Raw genomic sequence first — 23871 nt, 5'->3', positions numbered from 1 at the left:
CACCGTCTTTGACCATCTTTGACCATCTTTGACCAAAAGTGCAACTCACACAGACAAAAAAAATAAACAAACAAAAAAGGTATTCTCAAACGATAAACAAAATCACCTTATAAGAGAGAAGCACACAAGAAAAAAGAAGCAAACAAAAAAGATGTAAACAAGTAAAAAAAGAAGCAAACAAAAAAGATGGAAACAAGTAAAAAGAAGCAAACTGAAGAAGCGAACAAGAACATTGAAGCACACAAGAGAAAAGACACAAATAAAAAAGAAGCAAACAAGAAAAAAAGATGCAGAGCGGGCTAACTATGGGGTGGGCATGGCCTAGCCCAGGCTGTACTATCTTTCTTTGAAACCAGCCTTGCTATTTTCTGCCTGCTTGCAAATAACACTGGAAGGTAGGATTAAGAAATAGTTTGCATCATCCGAGGAGGCTAAAACGCTTGTGGCGGAACTATCGACCAACTTCTGGTCACAATTACAGTGGGCCCCTGGTTTACGAACTCCCTCTTTTCGACTTACGAGCGTGGACCGCGGCGTTTTTTGTCCCCCTCTTACGCACAAACCTTTCGTCTTACGAACAATCCGACATGCCGGTCAATGTGTTCATACAATTATTTTCGCTTTGCTGCATGAACGAAATCAAATGTTCACGCTTGTCACGGTAACGCTGAACGCTATTGCTCTTACGTCACAGTCACTGTCTCAGTCACGGTGTCAGTCACGGAGTCAGTCACGGAGATGCCAATATGCTATTGGCCGGCGTCACGTCAATCACAGAAATGCCGATATGCTATTGGCCAAACGCCTTTATCTAGCTTGATGGCACAGCTGGTAGGGACGGAAGGAAGGAGAGAAAATGAGTGAAAAACGGAAAGAAGGAATGTTGTGAAGACTTTGCAAACTTTATGTTAGACATGGCTTCTAAAATTGCTAGTGGCGGTAAAGGAAGAAGTAAGAGGATGATGACAATAGAAACCAAGCAGGAGATAATAAAAAAATACGAAGGAGGCGCACGCATAGTTAACCTTGCTCGTGAGTATGGCCATAACCGCTCGGCAATCTTCTACGGGCAAGACTTTCCTTGCCGGGGGACGGACCTCGGTCGACAACAAAATGGAGGGGCTTCTTCTATTATGGATTAAAGAAAAGGAAATCGCCGGTGATATGTTCTAGTTTGAGAAAAGTTCTTGTTTAAGAAAATAAATTAATAAATTCTGCGGGTTGGTCTCTGCTCCCCTCCGCCTCCACCCAGTTTAAGTCACGTTGCCCCAAAGGTAAATATCATTTTTCCTTTGTATATTTATGTTATTTAATTCAACTGTATAGTAGATTATGTTACTAATTTTTAATGTGTATAAAGTCGTGATGTTTTTACCTAGGTTTTTGCACGCATTCACTAATTAACATAGGTTTGGATTGCCCGTCATACGAGCAATTCGAGTTACGAGCGTAGCCGCTGAACGGATTAAGTTCGTAACACGGGGGCCCACTGTATTCTGGATCAGAAGCCCATTTGGGACCCTGGCTTGGAGGTGCCCGTGGGATTCTTGACAGACAAAAAAGGCTCCGCCAGGATAATTCTGTCTCCTGGAACTGACGTTACTCTTTACTTTTATTGTCTGCGGCATTGGACTTTTTGGCGACACTCCAGGCTGATGTTCTATTGCAAACAGTGACAGTACAGTCGGCCCCCGCCTTACGAGCACCCTGATTTACGAACAATTCGCCTTACGAGCGTGGATCAGGGGGATTTTAGTCCTCCGCTTACGAACAAACCTCTCGCCTTACGAGCATTCCGACAATCCAGCCATTGAGTATGTAGAAATGTTCTCGCTAAACTGCGTCACCAATTTCAGCAGGTGCGTCATCTAAAATCATCAGTAGATACTTGTGGCGGTTAGGTGAACGCTATTGGTCTTACAACGTCACACTGACTGTCTCACTCACGGTGTCTAAATATAATTACCATTTAAGTGTAGTGTTTGTACAGCTAAAGGGAAAAACAGCTGACATGAAATTAAATGTGCCGATTGCAGGACAAAGAATTGTCATTGGTTTAAATGTGTGTGTTTTTTTTAAATTAATTGTCAATACATTCCAACCGTTTAAAAAAAAAAGTGTGAATAATTATCAGTCAGTCAAGGAGACGCCAATATGCTATTGGTCGATTAAGGTCACCCGGTCTCACTCACGGAGATGCTATTGGCCGGCGTCACACGTCAATCACAGAAGTGCCGATATGCTATTGGCCGAACGCCTTTATCTAGCTTGATGGCACAGCTGGTTGGGATGGAAGGAAGTAGAGAAAACCCTGACTGAAAAAGTTACTGTGACACTGTAAGACCAATAGCATATCTGCTTTACAGTGTTGACTTGTGCTTATCTCAGCTTAAGTCATGTCATTCCAAAGGTAAAAGTCATTTTTCCTTTACTATTGTTATATATCGCAATTGTACAGTAGATAATGTCACTCAATATCATTATATGTATACAGCGTGATGTGTTACCCAAGGCTTCTGCGCGCGTTGCACGCATTCACGAATTAACATGGGTTTGGATTGCCCGCTATACGAGCAATTCGAGATACGAGCGTAGCTGCTGAACGGATTAAGTTCGTAACCCGGGGGCCCACTGTATATCTTTTGTGATTTTCAAGTTCGTGTGTCTCTCATAATCATGTTGCTTTGTAATCTTCTTGGTGTGTTGTTGTCTCATAATATTTAAGTTTTGATGACCGGAGAGAGTCTTATGTTCACTTATTCTTTTTACGACTTATTCTATTCTTTTATGACTTATTGATACTTGTGCTGTGTTGTGAGTTGTGAGCCTGTATTTCTACTACTGCTATGTATGTGTGTCTCCACGCGTCATTCTGTCCTGCATGCGTGTATAAGTGGCTTGGGAGGGGGACCTCTGTTTCTTATTGGTGTGATTTTGTTTATATTTGATTTTGTGTTGTTGTTTTTTCATCTCAACTTTGCTGATGTTGAATTCTATTCAATATCACTCACGCGTTGCTGTCCGTATCCTAGACTTGCCACTAAACATATCTGAGACTTTCCACTAAACCTAGGCTGCCTTTTACACCCCATCATGACTAACATGATTGGCAGGGGAGGGGCAGCTGATGGACGGGCAATAAGTATCATCTTCTTAAATACTGGTAGGTTAAATGCTGCAGTGAAGCAGACCAAAATCATGACGTATGTCAAAAACCTCAATGCAGACATAATGTTTCTCCAGGAAACACATTTATGCAATTCAGATCATCGCCGGTTGAGTGGGCGGTGGATTAGGCAGGTGTTTCACTCCAAATTCAATTTAAAATCTGGAGATACAGCTATTTTGATAAGGAGAAATGTACTTTTCACCACTACTGGCACATTTGGATTGAAATGGCTGTTATGTGATTATCTCCGGAACACTGTATCAGAAGCCAGTTGTGCTTGTGTCAGTTTATGCTCCAAATTGGGACAACTATAATTTTTTACAGTCTTACTGTCTACTATACCAGAAGTGAACTCCCACACTTTGATTTTTGGCGGAGATATGTATCATGTTCTCGATTGGTCTAGTTTGCGGCCTGCCCTGCTCTCTAAAATGTCCCAGACTCTTTTGACTTTCATGAACCAATACGGCTATTCTGATCATTGGAGGTCAGCACACCTCTGTACTAGACAGTATTTATGTTTCTCGTACACCCATCTCACGAATAGATTATTTTTTGGTAGACAAAACTCTTATTTCGTCAATCATTTCTACCTATTCCTCTCCAATTGTCGTATCTGACTTTTCAACCATAATTTTAGATCTTCGCCTGGACCTTAGACCTCAGGAATTTAGAAAATGGCGTCTTGACCCACTGTTGCTTGCTTGAATGGCGGGCTATCCAAACCTATGTTAATTAGCGAATGCATGTAAAACCCTGGGTAAAAACATCAAAATTGGATATACATATTAAAAATCGGTATCAAAATAGTGTACTAACTGCTATGTATATATAATATACATTTATACAATTAAATAACTTAATAAATAGAAAATATATATAGGATTTAGTAACCTTTGAGCAACATGACAAACTTCTTATGGCCATATTCCCTAGTGAGGGTAGCCTAGGCTAGCCCAGCCTTCTTAATCTTTCTTGATCATCTCCAGCTTCATTTCCACTTAAATCATCTTCTTACTTATCTTTTTAACATCACTAGCAATCTTGGGACCCATGGCTAACCAATTACAGTTTGAATTAAGTACTACAATGCATAATCAATACCATATTGAGAGCACTCTCAAACGACACCAAGTCTTTAGGCAGCTACCTTTGTAACCCTGTGCGCCGACCAATCGCAGACAAGCATTCATGACCCCGTGACGCCAGCCACTCACAAGTTCTGGTCCTGTCCCAAGTTGGCGCATTACTGGTATTTTTTCTTTAAATCCATATTTGATATTCTAAACATTGAAATTGATCGGTCCCTGCAGTTTTTGGTAGAGTCCCGGGTAATCTTAGGACATCAATTATGCAGGACAACTTTCACCTCCCTGATCGCAGGTCGGCAAATGCTATGCATTTTGGTTTAAGGTCTCTGTTTTTCGGGTGGGTTGTTTTGGGTTGTAATTTCAGTAATAAGAAAACAATATTGTGTTTGTATCTTGTTTGCACTGTGACTGTTCCTCTTGCAATAAAGTAACTAAAGATGCAAACAAGCACAAAGACGCAAACAAGAAAAAAGAAGCAAACAAGGAAAAGGGCACATGCAAGAAAAAAGAAACATCGAAGAAAAAGGAATCAAACAATAAAAAGGAGCAAACTAACTTCCCTACCGCAGTACTTTTCAATCATATTTAGCAATATGCTAAATAGCTTTAGAAAAATATGCCCCACCCGGGGCAGTAAAAGCTCACATTAAACTCTAAACCTCATACTCTGCACTGCACTATTCACTTTATACAAGCACCTTAATTATACTTGCACTAGACTCCAACGATTCACACTATTCTGTTTACACTGTTAACAAGCACCTTAAGTATACTTCTGTACTGGACTTATGTGTATCTTGTGTACTTTATTTCTCATATTTTATATCTCGACTTGAGGATACTGCTGGTAATGTGAATTTCCCTACGGGGATGAATAAAGTATCTATCTATCTATCTATCTATCTATCTAAGAAAGAGAAAACATATCAAGCTGTCCTTGTTGTTTTATAAATTTTATTATTATCATTATTATTATTATTATTATTATACATTTTTAAAAATATATATTAACTTGACCGAACTGCGACATAAGAGCTACTGACGCAATGCCAGCAATAAACAATGCTGGTTTTGGCGGAGCCATCACAATTTGGCCCATGGTATTCCAAAAGGAGCATCACCCAAAAACTCTTAACGTAGAGCCCTGTTATAATAGATATCAGCATATTAATGAGTATCACCCCCACACAATTTTCACATTTGAATTCTTGGAATGCATACAATTTAAAAAAAGTCTGAGGAGATACTTCTTATGATTGACATGTACTGTCACAGTCTACAAGTCCAATCACCTCATTTCCGTCTCACCACACTCTCCTCCCAACCAGTAACTAATTCCAACAGCTGTTATCAATTACCTTTTCTGCATTAAGCCCAGTCTCTCCCCCATAGAACTCGCCAGATTGTCTTTTCAGTTATGGCAAGCTTTTCAGCACTCTACCCCGCCTGTCTGCATGTGTACCGACCCTGTCTCTGACCACCCATCTGCCTATTGTCCACTCCTGTCTGCCCGTATATCGACCCAGCCTGTCTCCAACCATCCATGCATGCCATCCTCACTTTTCTGCTCGTGCACCGACCTAGCCTGACCCTGACCAACCACCTGTTCACTGATGACACAAGCCTGTCTGTGTGTTGATACCACTTGGCTTTGACCACCCACCAGGGTCATCAAGCTGTCACTATCTTAATAGCCAGCAATTCCTCATCAAGCAATAAAGAAAACATGACATTGCCTATCTGTCTGTGTGTGCTCTTGGGTCCTCTCTTCACCCGTGATATGTACTATTTAGCTAAATGTTTCCTTTATACAGTTTTCTGCTTTTTTTTAAATTAAATCATACAGCAAAATTGCACTTGACCACAGTCATTTTAATTTAATAAATTTATACATTTTAATTTAAGATTTTGTTATTTACAATGGTAAATAATTAAATCAATAAAAAATAAATGAATAAATACAATTGAAACGTTCATCTTTGACATCACTCATATATGTTTCAAAAACAAACAATGCACCTTCAGTACAGCAACTGGACAGCAAAAAAATGAAAGTTTTTTCAACGACTTTTCTCTGTATTGCTTTTTGTGACTGATCTGTCCTTCTTGTGTGTCACATATACAGCAGGCGTTTTCGTCATACTGGCTTTCTATGGTAGGAAGTGGTAAAACTGCCTTTATTGACTTACACTTGCAAAGCTTACTGCTGTGCTATCACTTCTGTACCAGCAATAAAACATGGCTTGTACACAGACACATACAGGCACATGCGCTCACTCCCTCACGGATTAAACCCCTCTCCAGAGCCATATGATTGACAAAGCAAATTAGCCGCCATTGGGAGTTATCCAGCCGGTTAAGTGCTGCTCACTTTTAAAATAGGGAAACGCATTGTCTACTTGGAGTAGAGGAGGGCAGCTTTATTTAGTGCATAATTACCTATCGATATCATGAGACATACATAGATCTCTCAGAAACCATATTGCTGTTTTAGCAGGTCACTAGTTTACAGTTAGCCCATGAGCTAGCAGGAGTAAATACCTAGCAAGCTAAATCCATTGTTGAATTGTGTGGAAAGGAAGCTTTGTATTGCACATTTAACTCGCTATCAATATCGTCAACAACTTCATTTATTGTGTTTTTAAAGATATTTACATATACAAGCACAAAAATCTTAGAACCCTACCTTTTGAGTGAGATAGCTAGAGCAAATGGCAGAAAACAATACCGCACAATCTAAATGGCAGAAAATAACGCTAAGGAAATTGGAGAAAATGTTACTATTGGAAAGAGCTTCTTGTTTGAAGTCACTTGCTGGTCCATGGGATGGAGGAGGGGTTTAGTGTTCAGCATAATTAAGAGAACTTTGATGAATGAAAATGGCTCAAGACATCACAGAAGGCTAAACAACTAGCACCAGAACAGTGACTTGGCAACGGGAGAGCCAGACGACAGAAATTAATCTACAGTCAGTGGCACGCAAATTTTTCAAATATTCAGAACAGACAAATGAGAGAAGTGGCCATCCAAATATCTATTACTGTTATTATCTGTGCTTTAGTTTAATTTCTTACTAAATTACCCTGTACTATAGAGCAGTGCCTTTCAATTATCACAAAATTATCACAAAGCCCCTCCAAAAAAGCCAAAACATTTTGCTGCAATGACTATAAACGACGGAATCATCTACGGAAATTTAGAAGCAAATTTGTAACCAAACTTGTATCATTTTTAACACAAGAAAAAACTTATAAACGTATTAAAAACAATACATTAACCTTCAACAAATGTTTATTTTTTTTACAGAGTTTATACATGTTACAGCTTATTCTGAATCTGAAAAAGCTTAGTTCTTCAAAGTGCCTGAAAAAAAAGTCAAACATTCAAACATTTTTGACCAATGGAACCGTTTGATGTTAAAAAAAAAAGTAGATTGATCTGGAATGTTGCATTTATATAGCGCCTTTTGCGAAACCCAAGGCACTTTACAAAGCACTATCACACAGTTAGACCAGTGGTGCTAAACTAAATTGCGTTGCCACAGCTGCCCTGGGGCAGACTGACAGAGGCAAGGTTGCCATACAGTCCCTCCAACCAACAACTAGAGGCAAGGTGGGAAAGTGTCTTGTCCACGGACACATCAGCGCGTGATGTAATGAGAGCGGTGATCAATCAGCCGACCCTTCGATTACTGGACGATTCCCTCTACTGCCTGAGCCATGGCCGCCCAACAACTGTGTATATATATATATATATCAGAATATTATCAAGAAAATCAAAAAGTTAACTCTGCTTGATATTTGACAATTAATTTTAAAGTTTGAATGTATCCAAGCGAGTTTTCACATGTCTGGTGGTGATAGAAGTTGGACTCTCCATCCAAAAGGGGGCAGCAGAGGACAGTAATCAACACTGCGGAATCAGAAATGTGCTCTAAAAAAGCCTCAATTGCGAATTGAGGGTCTTGGGTCATTCCTGCCCGGCAGCTGTGGCAAATGAACGGCTCCATTTTTAAAACGGGCTTGTTGAAATACTGTAATCAGACTAGTTTGTTAGGAATACATACTTTGCGGTATCATTAACGCGATAAACGTGTGTGTGTGTGTGTGTGTGTGTGTGCGTGTGTGTGTGTGTGTGTGTGTGCGCGCGCGCGCCAGAAAACATGAACGGACATGCACTTACTTTTCACCTGGTTATGCAAACACTATTCTTCAACTGGGCACGCAAACAAAGTGAAAATTAAGGAGATTGGTCCAACACTCTGATAAACCATCCAGGACAGGGATGGCCAACAAGCCAGAGGCTGGGAAATATGATTTTTATCCATCCATCCATTTTCTATAGCCACTTATCCTCACGTGGGTTGCAGGCTTGCTGGTACCTATGCCAGCTGACTTTGGGCAGTAGGTGCGCGCAACGAACAACCATTCACGTATCCAATCTCACCTAAAGACAATTTAGTGTGTCCAAGACACCTTCCATGCTTGTTTTTGGAGTGTGGGAGGCGGACCCGCGTGAGTTCGGGAAGAACATGCAAATGCCTTAATAATGCTGCGTGCACATCTAATGCCGCGTTCAGATGGAGCGCGTCGTTTACGCTCTACGCGAGGCGTTTTTTCGCAAGGTCAAGATGAAGTTCACTTTTCACGCAACAGTGTCACGCGAGGGGGAGGGGTTTGAGCTTGCTGTGCACTTCACAGTGGATCGAGAAGGGAGAGCATTGCTAAAAATGTTCACTTTTCCGGGATGTGGCAGAGCCAATATTTTGTCCAACAGCACCTTTAATCTTCTTTTTGTACACTGCGTGTCCCTTGCTTTGCGGCAATACTCCTCTGCCAATAAAAAAAAAAAAGTTTCAATGTTGCAATCAAGTGGCCGATACCGTGCTAAATACTGAGCTATCAGTGCTGCACTATTGTTAGCTTAGCACAGTAACCACGATACAACAGCTGTTAAAAAAGGACGCAAACGCTCCACGATACAACAGCTGTTAAAAAAGGACGCAAACGCTGCACATACCAGTTGTCCCAAGTTCTCCCTTCCACCTTTCTACAAGCCAGGTGAGTGCTCTTGCTTTGCTCCTCCTTTGTTTTGAAAGCTCAGCTGGCCGTGTTGGGTTGCTTTGGTGACCGCAAAGCAGCCGCCATGATTCATTCCTGCCCCAAGTGTGAGCCTTAGAACATTCTCGAAGCTGATTGGCTGACGCGACAAAAGTTCAATTTTTTGAAACTTCTTGCGTCACGCGTAATTACGCGCTGCGCGTTGCTCCATCGTGTACGTCGCGTCGCTCGACGCGTCATCGCGCCCGTCGTGTGAAATCCATTGAATACAATACAAAACCGTCCGCCCTTTGTGCTCCATCTGAATGCGGCATAACGCAAACGAGGCGAAAAAGCAGAGAGTTTTGTAGTGTAGTCAGTAGAGTTCGCGCGACTGGGCGCGAATGCGCATCGGGATGGACGTGAATGGAGCAACGCGAATGGCCACGCGCGGTCACGAAAAGTGAAATTTCGCCTTTCGCGTGAAGATAATTTTAAAAAGTTTTTCACATTTCGCGTCGCAAAAGCCAATCAACTTCGGAAACATTCAACATCACCGGGAGCTATCCAACACAGCCAGCTGAGCTTTCAATGCAAAACGGAGCCAAGCAAGAGCACTCACCTGGCTTGTAGAAAGGCGGAAGCGAGAACTTGGGACAACTGGTATGTGCAGCGTTTTCTTCACTTAACAGCTGTTGAACCGTAGTTACCGTGCTAAGCTAACGATAGCGCAGCATTGTCAGCACAATATTTAGCACGGTCTCGGCCACTTTATCGCAACATTGAAAGTTTTATTTTTTGGCAGGCGAGTATTGCCGCAAAGAATAAAGGTGATGTCGGTGAAAATATTGTGTCACATCCCAGAAAAGTGAAGGTTCGCAAGCGTTTGCTTGCTTTTTTAATAGCTGTTGAACCGTAGTTACTGTGCTAAGCTAAAAATAGTGCAGCATTGTCAGCTCAGTATTTGGCACGGTATCGGACACTTGATTGCGACATTGAACCTTTTTTTTTTCGCAGACGAGTATTGCTGTAAAGCTAGGAACACGCAGTGTAAAAAAAGAAGAATAAAGGTGCTGTCTGTGAAAATATTGGCTCTGCCACATCCCAGAAAAGTGAAAGCTCTCAGCAATGCTCTTCTTTCCTGGTCTACCATAAAGTGCACAACAAGTTAGCTCCACTCCTCTCTTCACGTGAGAAAAAAGTGCAAACAGCGACAGAAAGCCCCACGAATGAGCGTAGCAACGCGAATTTTTGTGTTTGGTGCGCATGCAGCATTACAGTAAGGTGGCTGTGCTAATCACACAGACACCGAGCCACACAATTTTTTTTTTGTGTGTTATATCAAAGTGCCACCATCCTCTCCCTCCTATGCGTCCTTTTGCATGTTTTCTTTCATGGCTTTTTAGAGTGTGTAATAATTCAGGCATGTTGATAAGAATGCCTCTTTTTCTGCTCGCCAAGTTCAGTCCAATGAAGTACCAATGAAGATATGAATGCTTGCTCAAATGATGATGAACATATATGGCTGTCTTTGTGTATCATTATGCAATGCAATCAATCAATCTGGAAACAAAATGAACTGAGAATCTCAAAACCGACAAATTCCCTTACTCTCAATGAAAAATATTTCAAATGAACGCCACAAAATAAGGACGCCGATCCCTGTGGACATTTGAGCCTGGCAAGTATCTCGAATTTTCATCAGTGACTACGACGTCATAAGTCACGTGACAAAACCACGCCTTGGCATAGTGATTCCATGCAAATGCTTCCTCAGCTGCAGAGCATCGGGTGCCAGCAGCTCATCACTAATTGAAGATGCTCATAGACTCACGTTGTGCCACAACAAAAAAGAGGATTTACAACTTTATGTAGTTTTTTAGTTGGCACATTACATGTATTTTTTTCAGATGTTCTTGCAGTTGTTTTTTTTTTTTTTTTATTCAAAGAGCTATTTTTTTAAGGAATTTATATATTGCAAATGCACAAAGCATTTTTATGTACTGTATGTATGTATGTATGTAAGTGTGTATGTATTTTTGTATTTTGATGTAATTATACAGTAATTACATCAAAATACATACATACATTCCCAAAATATAAAATGTACTTTTTCCCAAAAATGAAGGCCAAAAGTATGGGTGCATCCTATAAACTGTAGCTTAACCATTGTATAAATTGAGTGACATTTTTTGGACTTTTTTTGTGTTTCACTGAAGATAAAGCATTGAAAAAAAAAACACTACAGAGCTGAAATTTCTGTTGGAATGTCAAGAGCCCAAAATTCAAAAGGGCACCAAGATCTAGTTTTTAACTGTTTCAGATTGGCGCTCAGAAAATGATAACCTTGGAACGTGATTGAAATCCATTTTTGTCCCACTGATGCCCGTTATAAATAGCCATTTTCCATATATATATATATATATATATATATATATATATATATATATATATATATATATATATATATATATATATATATGTTTTATCATGCATTTCTCATTTCTCATACTGTACGAATCCTTTCAATGGGCCCTCAACTGTCGATCAAAGAACTTGATGCGTTCAAACGTTTAACATGACTAATCCAGTAGGTGGCGCCAGAGCGTAGTGAAATTTCTTGATAAATACTCGCTGCATAGCGGGAGTATATTCTTCAATAAACTCTTTTTGCATTGATGCCTCAATGTTTTTTTTTTCTTTGCTAGTTCATGCTATTATTTGAGATGTATGTGTTTGAGCGTTGGCACCAGTGTGTGTTTCTGCATTTGTGTTTCTCTTGCTAATGCAAAGGTCCGCATCCGTGTTAGTTTTGCATGTGCAAAACCTGCGAGTCTTGATTCGGGCCGAAATGTTGTGTAGGTGGGCCTGCAAGTCTGGAAAGCAGGCCTCAATGTCTGCAAAAGTGTTGATTGAGAGCTGCTGTTTGCTTGTTTTGCTCACTTTAGTACTTTTAGAAGACGACACTACAGACTGTGAGTGATGTGACGTGTCAGCGTGCTGACAAAAAGTGCCTAGTGACTGAACTGTAAGCATCAACTATTCATTCATTGTTTGAATATGAATCCTATTGGATGAGGGTGTTTTCAAGCGGTCAATAAAAACTTTGTACACACCTGTAGTCTGCAGCAAAGAGGGTAGGCCTTTACAAAATCCTGCCGGGTGACCGGTAGGCAGTACTGATAAAAATAAATGAATAAATAAATAAAAAAATAATCTGCTGAGTGATTGTTGTGTCTGCATCAACAATTATTGATCCACTGATTAAAAATGGGGTGGCTCAGTGAATAGTACGTCTGCCTCACAGTTCAAAAAGTTCACAAGTTCAAATCCACCTTGCTCCAGCCTTCCTGTGTGGGCATTACATGTTCTCCATGAGCCCGCGTGGGTTTTCTCTGGGCAATCCTGCTTCTTCCGAAGCCAGCTGGGATAGTGAATGATGGATGGAAAATGATGGATGATGGCTGGATGATTGAAAATGAATGTAATTGAATGCCGATGTTTCCAGCTCGTACACTAGTCCGTAGAGCTTATAAAAACTTTATTTTAATGTTTTATTGTATTTTATATACAGTATATATACAGTGGATAGCCGGTCTACGGCGTCCCTGCCTTACGCTTTTTTCAGCTTACGACATGGACTGCGACGTTTTTTTGTCCCCTCTTTATGGTATTTTTCCCGTTTTACAACAAAAACAACTGTCATGACCCTAGGCGTAGGCTGTATTTGTGTTGTTTTGTCTCCATCTTCAGGCGTTTTTAGGTAAATACTCTTGTTTTCTGGTCCCGTCAAACTACCCACGCTGCAACGCATCACTCAGATGCTCGTCTGCTATTGGTCAGCCTCATGACGCCCTAAGATACTGGTCCGCTATTGGTCGGAGTCACAGTCAAAATGGCGACATGATACGGAATGAATCTTGTTTTGAGTGCTTAAAATAACTATTTATTGTGCATTTTACTGCTTAATTCAAACTTGAATGTGTTAGTCATGGGTCCCAAGATTGCTAGTGATGTTAAAGAGAAGTAAGAAAATATATATGGAAATGAAGCTGGAGATAATTAGGAAATACAAAGAAGGCTAATCAAGACTAGGTTCGGCTACCCTCACTAGCGAATATAGCCATAACAAGCTCATCATATAAACATAAATAAATCCTTTCTATATGTTTTATTTATGATGTTATTTAATTGTATACATGTAATTATATATAAGTAGCACTTACTACTCTATTTTGATACAATTTTTTAATATGTTTATACCATTTTGATGTTTTTACCTGGGGTTTTACATGCATTAGCGAGTAATCATAGGTTTGGATTGCCAAGTGCTCCAGGTAGATTACACAGAAAGCTATTCCATTTAACTCGTTTAATAATTTCAGTCTTTTAGCATATACACACAATCATAAACTTGGTGAAAGACAGATGCTGCGCAAGTTATTTATGGTAAACTGAACTTGAACCGCATCACAAGGGAAAGACAAAACAACTTGCTTGGATCAAATTAAATCTTAGACTGGTGGGGCATTGTGAACTGGTCGTTCACAATGTGGGAAATCTGAAAGACACTTAACCCACAACAAATACAAACACAGTGGGCCCCCGTGTTACGAACTTAATCCATTCAGCGGCTATGCTTGTAACTCGAATTGCTCATATGACGGGCAATCCAAACCTATGTTAATTAGTAAATGCGTGCAACGAGTGCAAAAACCTTAGGTAAAAACATCACGACTTTATACACATATTAAAAATTAGTAACATAAGCTACTGTACAGTTAAATTAAATAACATAAATATACAAAGGAAAAATTACATTTATCTTTGGGGCGACGTGACTTGAGCTGGAGGTGGGTGGAGGCGGAGAACCCGCAGAATTTTTTGCAAAGTCTTCACAACACACCGACCAGCTGTGCCATCAAGCTAGATGAAGGCATTCGGCCAATAGCATATCGGCATTTCTGTGATTGACGTGACGCCGGCCAATAGCATATCCGCATCTGCGTGACTGAGACCGTGACTGTGATCTCATAAGACCAATAGCTTATCGGCATTTCCGTGTCATGCAAGAATAGTTCATCTGTTGACGCAGCAAAGCGAAAAAAATAGTGCGGACACACTGACCGGCATGTTGGATAAGAGGGGGACAAAAAACGCCGCGGTCCACGTTCGTAAGATGAAAAGTTCGTAAAACAGGGAGTTCGTAAACCGGGGGCTCACTGTAAATACAGTATATCATATATATATATAAATATATATATATATATATATATATATATATATATATATAGGCTGTAAATGGGCTGAACAAATCAAGTTAATAATTCAGAAATATATTTGGGAAACCAAAGTGTTCGTAAACCTGAGCATATGTTTGGCAATCAAGGTTACACTATTTCATATTTTCTGTAAAATAAAGCTACACTAGCACTAACACTTCAGGCAACATGTTATGCTACTTGCATAAGGCCTTATGATTTAGAAGGAGATACACTGATCTTCTTGAATAAAACAAATTGATAAATGAAGAAAAAAAAAATAACTTGCAAGCTCACATTACATGCTTAGTTCATGAGCCTGATATCATTTGTGAGCCAGCAAACATCCCTCAGGTATGAACAAGTCAAACCTGTGAGCCAGGATGCTGAGATAATATCAGTCAAGAAATTTCCAGAATCTTGTTGCTAATTTGACTTTTCAAATACACATTATAAACACACCCACATGTTCAAGCACACACACATGCAAACGCACGCACTGATACACACACACGCACACACTTGCACTGACGCACACATGTGCACACACACACACACACACACACACACACACACACACTGCAAATCTCTCATAACCACATCCTGTTCCTGCTTTTCAGTATGTTCAAGCGTGGGCATGGGTGTGTGTGTGTGTGTGTGCGTGTGTGTGTGTGTGTGCATTCGTGTGTACGTGTGCTTGTATGTGTTTGCTCTGCTCTATAATTTGTTTCCATTAGCATCTAATTGTCATAGCCTTGAGGCTGTTGATATTAGGGATGGGCGATATCTCTCTTTGAATACTTAATCTCCTTTTTTGCAAATTCATCAATACGATGATGTTTGTTCACATTTTTTCTAAAGTGTGGCAAACCATGCATCCATCCAGCCATCCATTTCTTTGACATTACGGTCATAAGAGCATGCTGGAGCCTATCCCAGATTTTTTGGGCAGTATGTGGGCTAATCTCTTAAACTCGTAGCCAGTCAATCACAGGACACACAAAGATGAACAACCATTAATTCTCAAGAAAAAAATTCGGGACAATGTTAGCGTGCCCAATATTCCTAACAATGCATTTTTGGGGAATGTGAAAGGAAACCAAAATCCCTGCAGAAAACCCGCACTCGGAGAATGTGCAAACTCCACACTAGAGGGCCAGAACTCTCGCCATATTATCTTGTGTTCATATCCGCAATTTATTATTACAGTGGAAACTCCCGGTTTACGAACTCCCTGTTTTACGTATTTTTCATCTTACGAACGTGGATCGCAGCGTTTTTTGTCCCCCTCTTAAGCATAAACCTTTCGTCTTACGAACAATCCAACATGCCGGTCAGTGTGTCCGCATTATTTTTTTCGCTTTGCTGCATCAACAAAAATAACTATTCTCGCATGTCACAGAAATGGCGATATGCTTTTGGTCTTATAAGGTTACAGTAACGGTCTCAGTCACGGTATCAGTCACGGAGATGCCGATATGCTATTGGATGATTAAGGTCACAGTCACGGTCTCAGTCACGAAGATGCCGATATGCTATTGGTCGATTAAGGTCACAGTCACGGTCTCAGTCACGGAGATGCGGATATGCTATTGGCCGGTGTCACATCAATCACAGAAATGCCGATATGCTATTGGCCGAACACCTTCATCTAGCTTGATGGCACAGCTGGTCGGTGTGTTGTGAAGACTTTGCAAACTTTATCTGTTAGACATGGCTTCTAAAATTGCAAGTGGCGGCAAAGGAAGAGGATGATGACAATAGAAACGAAGCAGGAGATAGTAAAAAAATACGAAGGAGGCGCACGCATAGTTAACGTTGCTAGTGAGTATGGCCGTAACCGCTCGGCAATCTTCTAAGGGCAAGACTTTCCTTGCCAGGGGACGGACCTCGGTCAACAACAAAATGGAGAGGCTTCTTCTATTATGGATTAAAGAGAAGGATATCGCCGGTGATATGTTCTCGTTTAAGAAAAGTTCTCGTTTAAGAAAAAAAATAAATAAATTCTGCGGGTTCGTCTCTGCTCCCCTCCGCCTCCACCCACCACCAGCCCGTCACGTCGCCCCAAAGGGAAATGTCATTTTTCCTTCGTATATTTATGTTACTTAATTTAACTTTACAGTAGATTATGTTACTAATTTTTAATTAGTAAAGAGCTTGTTATGGCTATATTCCCTAGTGAGAGTAGCCGAACCTAGTCTTGATTAGCCTTCTTTGTATTTCCTACTGTGTGTATACACACACACATATATATATATATATATATATATATATATATATATATATATATATATATATTATATACATATATACATATACATACATATATACATATATACATACATATATACATATATATACATATATATATATATATATATATATATATATATATATATATATATATACACACATACATACATACATATATATATACACACACACATATATATATATATATACATATATACACACACACACACACAGTGGGCCCCTAGTTTACGAGATTAATCCATTCGGTTGGGATCTTAACACGAATCTTATTGCCAATTCCCTGGCGGGCAATCCAAACCTATGATTATTCGCTAATGCAGGTAAAAACATCCAAATGTTATATACGAATGAAAAAAAAAGGTAATCAGCCAGTCGTCCAGGTACGGGAGAACTTTCTGCCCTTCGCATGCAGGGGAGCAAGGGCTGCCTTCACAAAGAATGAACACCCTTGGTGAGAGTGAGAGGCCAAACGGAAGCACCCGAGACTGGCAGTGGGCGCCCCTGTTAGGAAAGCACAGAAAACGCCTGTGATGAGGCGTGATGGGGAACTGAAAGTAAGTGTCTGTCAGATCGACTGACGTAAACCATTCGCCGAGACTGACTGACCGCAATACGTCGGACGTCGTCAACATTCAAAATGGTAACCTTTTGAGGTAACGAATGAGCCCTTTCAGGTTCAAAATCAGGCAAAAACCACCTGTGTTCTTTGGGACAAACAAATAAGGGGAATAAAAACCCCTGGTGAAGCTTGGAAGAAAAACAGGCTTAATGATCGAGGCGAAGGCCTTTGCCGGGTTGGCGAAAAAGGTCTCCCAGACCCGACATTGTATGGGGAGCCAGCGTCGTAACTGCAAACTGTACCCCTGGGACAGTGTGGAAATCACCCAAGGGTCTGACCCCAAAGCAGCCCACAGCCTGAGCTGCTGAGGGGAAATACACCCGACAGCCAGCCCCAATGCCTCAGTCCCGCGACCCACGGAGTTGCGGGGCCTTGGGCGTGAGAGGCGGAGGAGCAACCGTCCAGGGGCTACCGTCAGGCACCCAAAGACCAGAGCTAAATCCACCAGTGGGACGAACACCACTCACAGCAGGCACGCGCGCCAAAGATCGAGTGTCTACAGCAGCATATCTTCTGGGGATGCGCAGAGAACTGGCACCCCTAAACATTTGGCCAAGTGAAAGAACGTGGTAACAAGGCACGAGGAGGGAAACCGAGGAGGACCAGAAATGGCAGAAGCTCTGTCACGGTTGTAGAACTGCACACAGGCTTCACAGACCCTCAGCAGGCGTTCCGTGTCTCCACTGTACCAGAACCGAAAAACGTACCAGGAACCACAGGGAAGTCCCGTAGAGCAGCGGTCCCCAACCACCCGGTCCGTGGACCGCTTGGGCTGCACCCGAAATAATGTTTTGGAAATGATTTCGTTTATTGCCGTGTTCACATGGAGCGCGAAGAGCGGATGGTTTTGTATTGTAGTCAACGGCCGCGATGATGCGTCGAGCGACGCGATGTACGCGATGGAGTGACACGCGGCGCGTAATTACACGTGAAGTTTAAAAATTTGAACTTTTGTCGCTTGTCACATCGCGTCAGCCAATCAGCTTCAGGAACGTTCAACAGCTCACACTTGGGGCAGGAATGAATCGTGGCGGCTGCTTTGCGGTCACCGGAGCTACCCAACACGGCCAGCTGAGCTTTCAACACAAAATGGAGCCAAGCAAGAGCACTCACCTGGCTTGTAGAAAGGCGGAAGAGAGAACTTGGGACAACTGGTATGTGCAGCGTTTGCTTCCTTTTTTAAAAGCTGTTGAACCGTAGTTACTGTGCTAAGCTAACGATAGTGCAGCACTGACAGCACAGTATTTAGCACGGTTTTGGCCATTTAATTGCAACATTGAGACTTATTTTTTTTTGGCAGACGAGTATTGCCGTAAAGCGAGGGACACGCAGTGTAAAAAAAGAAGACTAAAGGTGCTGTTGGACAAAATATTGGCTCTGCCACATCCCGTAAAAGTGAAAGTTCTCAGCAATGGTCTCCTTTCCGGATCCACTGTAAAGTGCACAGCAAGCTCACTCCCCTCCCTCCGCATGACACTGTTGCGTGAAAAGTGAACTTCATCTTGAGCGTAAACGACGCGCTCCATCTGAACGCGGCGTAACAGTTCATACATTTGTGCTCTGTCTTTGTTAGTTTGGCACCGCTGTTGATATTACATACATAGTGAGAAGGATGATGTGGTTTTTAGAGCAGCCAGCAGCAGCAGCAGCAGCAACCCCCCGGTCCGCAATATAAATCTAAAGTGCCGACCGGTCCGTGGTGATAAAAAGGATGGGGACCGCTTGGAGGACTCAGTCAAGGAGGACTGAGACATCGACAGAAGGCGGTGGAAACGCACCCAGTAGGATGTTGCACGCCTGTGGTCCCTTGTCATAAGGGCAAAACATGCAGACATGCATCACGGAACGACAAAACCGACTGAGTATTTCCTCTCCTTTTTGAACAACAGTTACAAGACAGAGTTGCCAATGCGAGCCGAGCACGCACAAGCATTATAGCCCTTTGTAACTAGGTCATCTGCCATGCAACATTGTATGTTCGGACAAGGCCACGTACGCTGAGCGAGCTTGTCTGGTGACAAGAGCAAGGAAGCAACATCCTTCCCCACAACAGGCACGCATTTCTGCCCAATGTTAGCAGCATCCTGCAACGCCGCCAATGTACGCCCCTCAGAAGTAAGGCAGGCAAAAGCACTTGCATCAGGCCAACAGGAGTGCAAGATATCTAAAAAATATCCACACTGTGGAACAGGCAGTTGAAGGGCGGCCACGCCGGAAAGAAGGATTTCTCAGAGGAGACTGGGGACAAGGAATGTCCAACTGATGCTCCCGCAAAGCACAGCTCAAAAGGGACACAAGAGAAACCGCATCACCCAATACAGTGAGCGATGAGCCCCTCTCAGAAGGAGGGGAACCAATAGTGGAGCCCCAAGAATCGAACCCAGACTCACGGAAGCATGAGTCTAAAGACAGAGAAATGACGTCAACATCCTTGTAAAGGTCCGGTGCAACAACACTTTGAAAAGGGGGTGGCTCAGCGGAAGCCGAGGCAACAGTGATGACATCCCTTCCAATTGGGAACGCAAAAAGGCAACCTCAGAGGCCCACTGCTGGCTGGCAGTAACCTCACTTAGAGGAGGAAGCAGGCACCTAGCCTTTGTCCTGCATTCCTGATCTCAGTTTCACCCATCACACTCGGGCGGACAAGTTATTTTTCATTTACGATAAGTCTGAGAACTTTTTTTTTTAACTTTTCACTCCAGAATAATAACCATTTAAAAATCCAATCAACATTTATAGTTACTAATGTCATATTTCAAATGAGCAATGCACTTGTTGATATGACTAGTACTTGTTCATTTCTCTGTTATTGTGTTTACAATTTTTATAAATATTAACCTGCCATGGTGAGATATTTTCTTTATGTTTCAAAAATAATTTGCACCCAAGGGTACAATTACAGTTCTTCTGTTCAACTGTTACAAAAAAAGTAACAGTTCAGGGGTCAGTCACGGAGTCAGTCACGGAGATGCGGATATGCTATTGGCCGGCGTCACGTCAATCACAGAAATGCCGATATGCTATTGGCCAAACGCCTTCATCTAGCTTGATGGCACAGCTGGTCGGGATGGAAGGAAGGAGAGAAAATGAGTGAAAAACGGAAGGAAGGAATGTTGTGAAGACTTTGCAAACTTTATCTGTTAGACATGGCTTCTAAAATTGCTAGTGGCGGTAAAGGAAGAAGTAAGAGGATGAGGACAATAGAAACCAAGCAGGAGATAAAAAAAATACGAAGGAGGCGCACTCATAGTTAACCTTGCTCGTGAGTATGGCCGTAACCGCTCGGCAATCTTCTAAGGGCAAGACTTTCCTTGCCGGGGGACGGACCGCGGTCAACAGCAAAATAGAGAGGCTTCTTCTATTATGGATTAAAGAGAAGTAAATCGCCAGTGATATGTTCTCGTTTAAGAAAATAAATCAATAAATTCTGCGGGTTGGTCTCTGCTCCCCTCTGCCTCCACCCAGCTCAAGTCACGTCGCCCCAAAGGTAAATGTCATTTTTCCTTTGTATATTTATGTTATTTAATTTAACTGTACAGTAGATTATGTTTCTAATTTTAAATATGTGTATAAAGTCGTGATGCTTTTACCTAAGGTTTTTGCTCGCGTTGCACGCATTCACTAATTAACATAGGTTTGGATTGCCCGTCATACGAGCAGTTCGAGTTACGAGCGTAGCCGCTGAATGGATTAAGTTCGTAACACGGGGGCCCACTGTATTTTAATCCCTTTATGACTTAGCTTCACAGCATAGTGATGCATTGTTTATGCTTGAGACAAAAATTTAGTGCATGCCACAATTTCAATGTTAATATTCAAATTCAAGAGTCTCCACAAGTCTCTTAACCTCTTGAGTGAGAGAGCATTAATTTTGCCTGCTTTGTTTTATCCCCACTCTCAATCCTCCTTGGGGTTTTTATGCTAAAATTAACAATAACCGCTGTAATGACCCTGTGGGTCATTTGTCGTTTTTGTGTATGTGTTCTGATGTGTTCTCCTTCTTGGTGTGTGTGAGGTTCTGCATATGCGTGTGTCTCTTTCTTTGAACGAGTCAATTGAGTGCAGGTGGTGTTCCATGATTGGCCGGCTTGCCTGACTGCCGCCCTATTTAAACAGCCCGCTGACAGCACTCTCTCCCTCCAGCCATCTCACCACCAGGAAATGCCAGTTCTCAGAGACCGCTGCTAGTAGTGTGGTGTAGTGTTCGACTCATCTGTGTTTGCCCATATTGTAAATACTTGTAAATAGCTAGAGCAGTAATAGGAGGGAGATGTCATATTTGTTTAACCCTTTTTCTCCTGTTTTTGCATTAGGTGGGTAGTTGAACCAATTGTCATTTGTTTCCTTTTTGTTTGGCTAGTGAGGTAGAGCTACGTTAGAAGATCTTTTGTTTGTTTTTTGGCACGTTTTCCCTCTGAAGGAAATAAAGACTGCCTTTTTTGTTTAGTACTATTTAGTGTGTGTGTGTGTGTGGGGGGGGGCACACAAATGTTACGTCCCAGTTCCCCTAGACTGGTTGTAACACGGCGTAGCAAAGAAAAGCAAAGGCTTCGAGTGCATTCAACCTTCAAAGTGGGAAATCTGAGACACGCTTAACATAACGCGGAACAAATATATAACTTACCATTATGAGCACAAGAAATATGAAGAGTTTACAAAAGATGATATTAATTATGTTTTGCTGTAGATTTTACATAGTTGCCAGTGTTGGTGCGTCTTATACACAGTAACATAGAAAATACCAGAATTTGACCCTGGAATTAAGGGATGTGTTTTATACACAGGTGCGTCTTATATTCGGGGAATGATGTTATGAAAATATTTCCACTTGGTGATACAGATTGTTAATGGAAAGAGGGGGCCCATGTCTTGCTGATGACTTCTGTCATCACAGTAGTTTGTACAGTAGTACAGACTTCTAATTATGTCATGATAATTTGATAATAGTTAATCGGAGTATTGGGAATACATTACAAAAATAATGTAATTACTGTAATGCATTACTTTTACTGTAACGTGGTAATGTAATATATTGCACACAGAAAATAATACTATTGTACTCATTACAAATGAGAGTAAACTAATGCATACAATGCATTTTAGCCTGAAAGCGTTTTTTAGTACATTGCAGTACATTGATACGGACAGGCAGACATACAAAGATATATTCTTTATATAGATACGCGAACACACGTAATTCTACATTCTACTCCTATTTCTTGTTTCGTTGCTGTTTTTATTCATGATTACAGGATTACAGCACATGTGTGTCCGTGCGTATGGGTGCGTGTTGGCGCGCGTCTATGTCCTCACCCAAGGGTGCTGATGAAGCCATTGACGGTGCCCTCAGCGTAAAGTGACACCAGGTCTCCGATGTGCAGGAAACTGGACGTCGAGTCCGACATGTTGCCTCTGCAGGTGAACCGCAATGTTGGAGCGAGAACTCCTGGTAACTTTTCGATGCCGCTCTCTTTTTCAGGCCAGCAGCTGGCTGGTGGTTCAATTGAGAGCAGTTGGAGGTCGGTGTTCAAATCGGACACATAGCACAGCTTCAGTCCGCTCCGACTTCTCGTTTCAAGACAGGAAGTGAGCAAAGGTGTTGAGCGCTCACTGCCGCGGGGCTCGTGGTACACGCCCACCAGACTTAAGTAAAGTTGGAAAGACAAGTTGGAAAACCTCTGTCAAAACGTTGTCTGAACACCAATAATTTCTCTATCCCTCAACGACAACGCGGACTAGTAACTAAAATGACCAAAATGAACAACATTTGGAAAATATTTAAACCGTCCTCTTAGCTGAATCGACAACATTGATCTCTTAAGTGCAGCAGAGACTAAGCGAATACGCAGGGATCGTCTGCAAATTGCAAGATACAGGGGGGGGGGAACTTACCCACCCCTTTGTGGAACTAAAAGCTCCCTTTAATAATATTACAACAGATCTTTTGAATATAAAAGCGTTTGCTTAATTTGGGGGAAGTTTTATTTTTATTAATCATTATAGTCGGTTGGATAAGACATTCCAAAATCACTGAACACAACAGCCACTTCTTTGACATTCTATAACTGCTGTTTTTCAAATAGATCGTTTTGCTTAATTTTGAGGAATTTCTATGACTATTTATCAATCATTACTCAAATAGTAATTTATTAATTAATTGCTCAGCTGTTGGTTGGGTCCTCGAAATTATGCTGGTTTTCTAATGAATCATTTCCTTTATTTTCTTTTTTTTATGCTCATCTATCAATAGTTACCCCTATTTTAGTAGGTACCTCAACTGTTGGCGAGGCTGGATTCTCCAAAAATCACTGTCCCAATCTGTGTATCGTGATCATACTACAACCGTTGTTTTTAAAATTAATTATTTCGTGAAATTTTGGTGGAATTCTATCCTTAATATTAAATAATAACCTGAGTG

The 23871-nt window shown here is 41.4% G+C and overlaps 1 protein-coding gene across 1 annotated transcript in view; it reads right to left on the bottom strand.

The window, feature by feature from the left end:
• itpr3 (inositol 1,4,5-trisphosphate receptor, type 3) overlaps positions 1 to 23208 on the bottom strand; it is a 139001-nt gene extending 115793 nt beyond the window's left edge. Inside the window, exon 1 of the mRNA XM_088402918.1 lies at positions 22767 to 23208. Within this exon, the coding sequence (XP_088259044.1) occupies positions 22767 to 22858 (92 nt within the window). The 5' untranslated portion in view covers positions 22859 to 23208. The remainder of the gene's footprint in view (positions 1 to 22766) is intronic.
• Between the last annotated feature and the right edge of the window lie 663 nt (positions 23209 to 23871).

The sequence above is a fragment of the Hippichthys cyanospilos genome, chromosome 2, assembly GCF_059441005.1.
Source record: "Hippichthys cyanospilos isolate Australia breed blue-spotted pipefish chromosome 2, RoL_Hcya_1.0, whole genome shotgun sequence".
NCBI classification, from domain to species: Eukaryota; Metazoa; Chordata; class Actinopteri; order Syngnathiformes; family Syngnathidae; genus Hippichthys; species Hippichthys cyanospilos.
The sequence above is the reverse complement of the archived record's forward strand: the minus strand, read 5'-3'. Positions and strand labels throughout refer to the sequence as shown.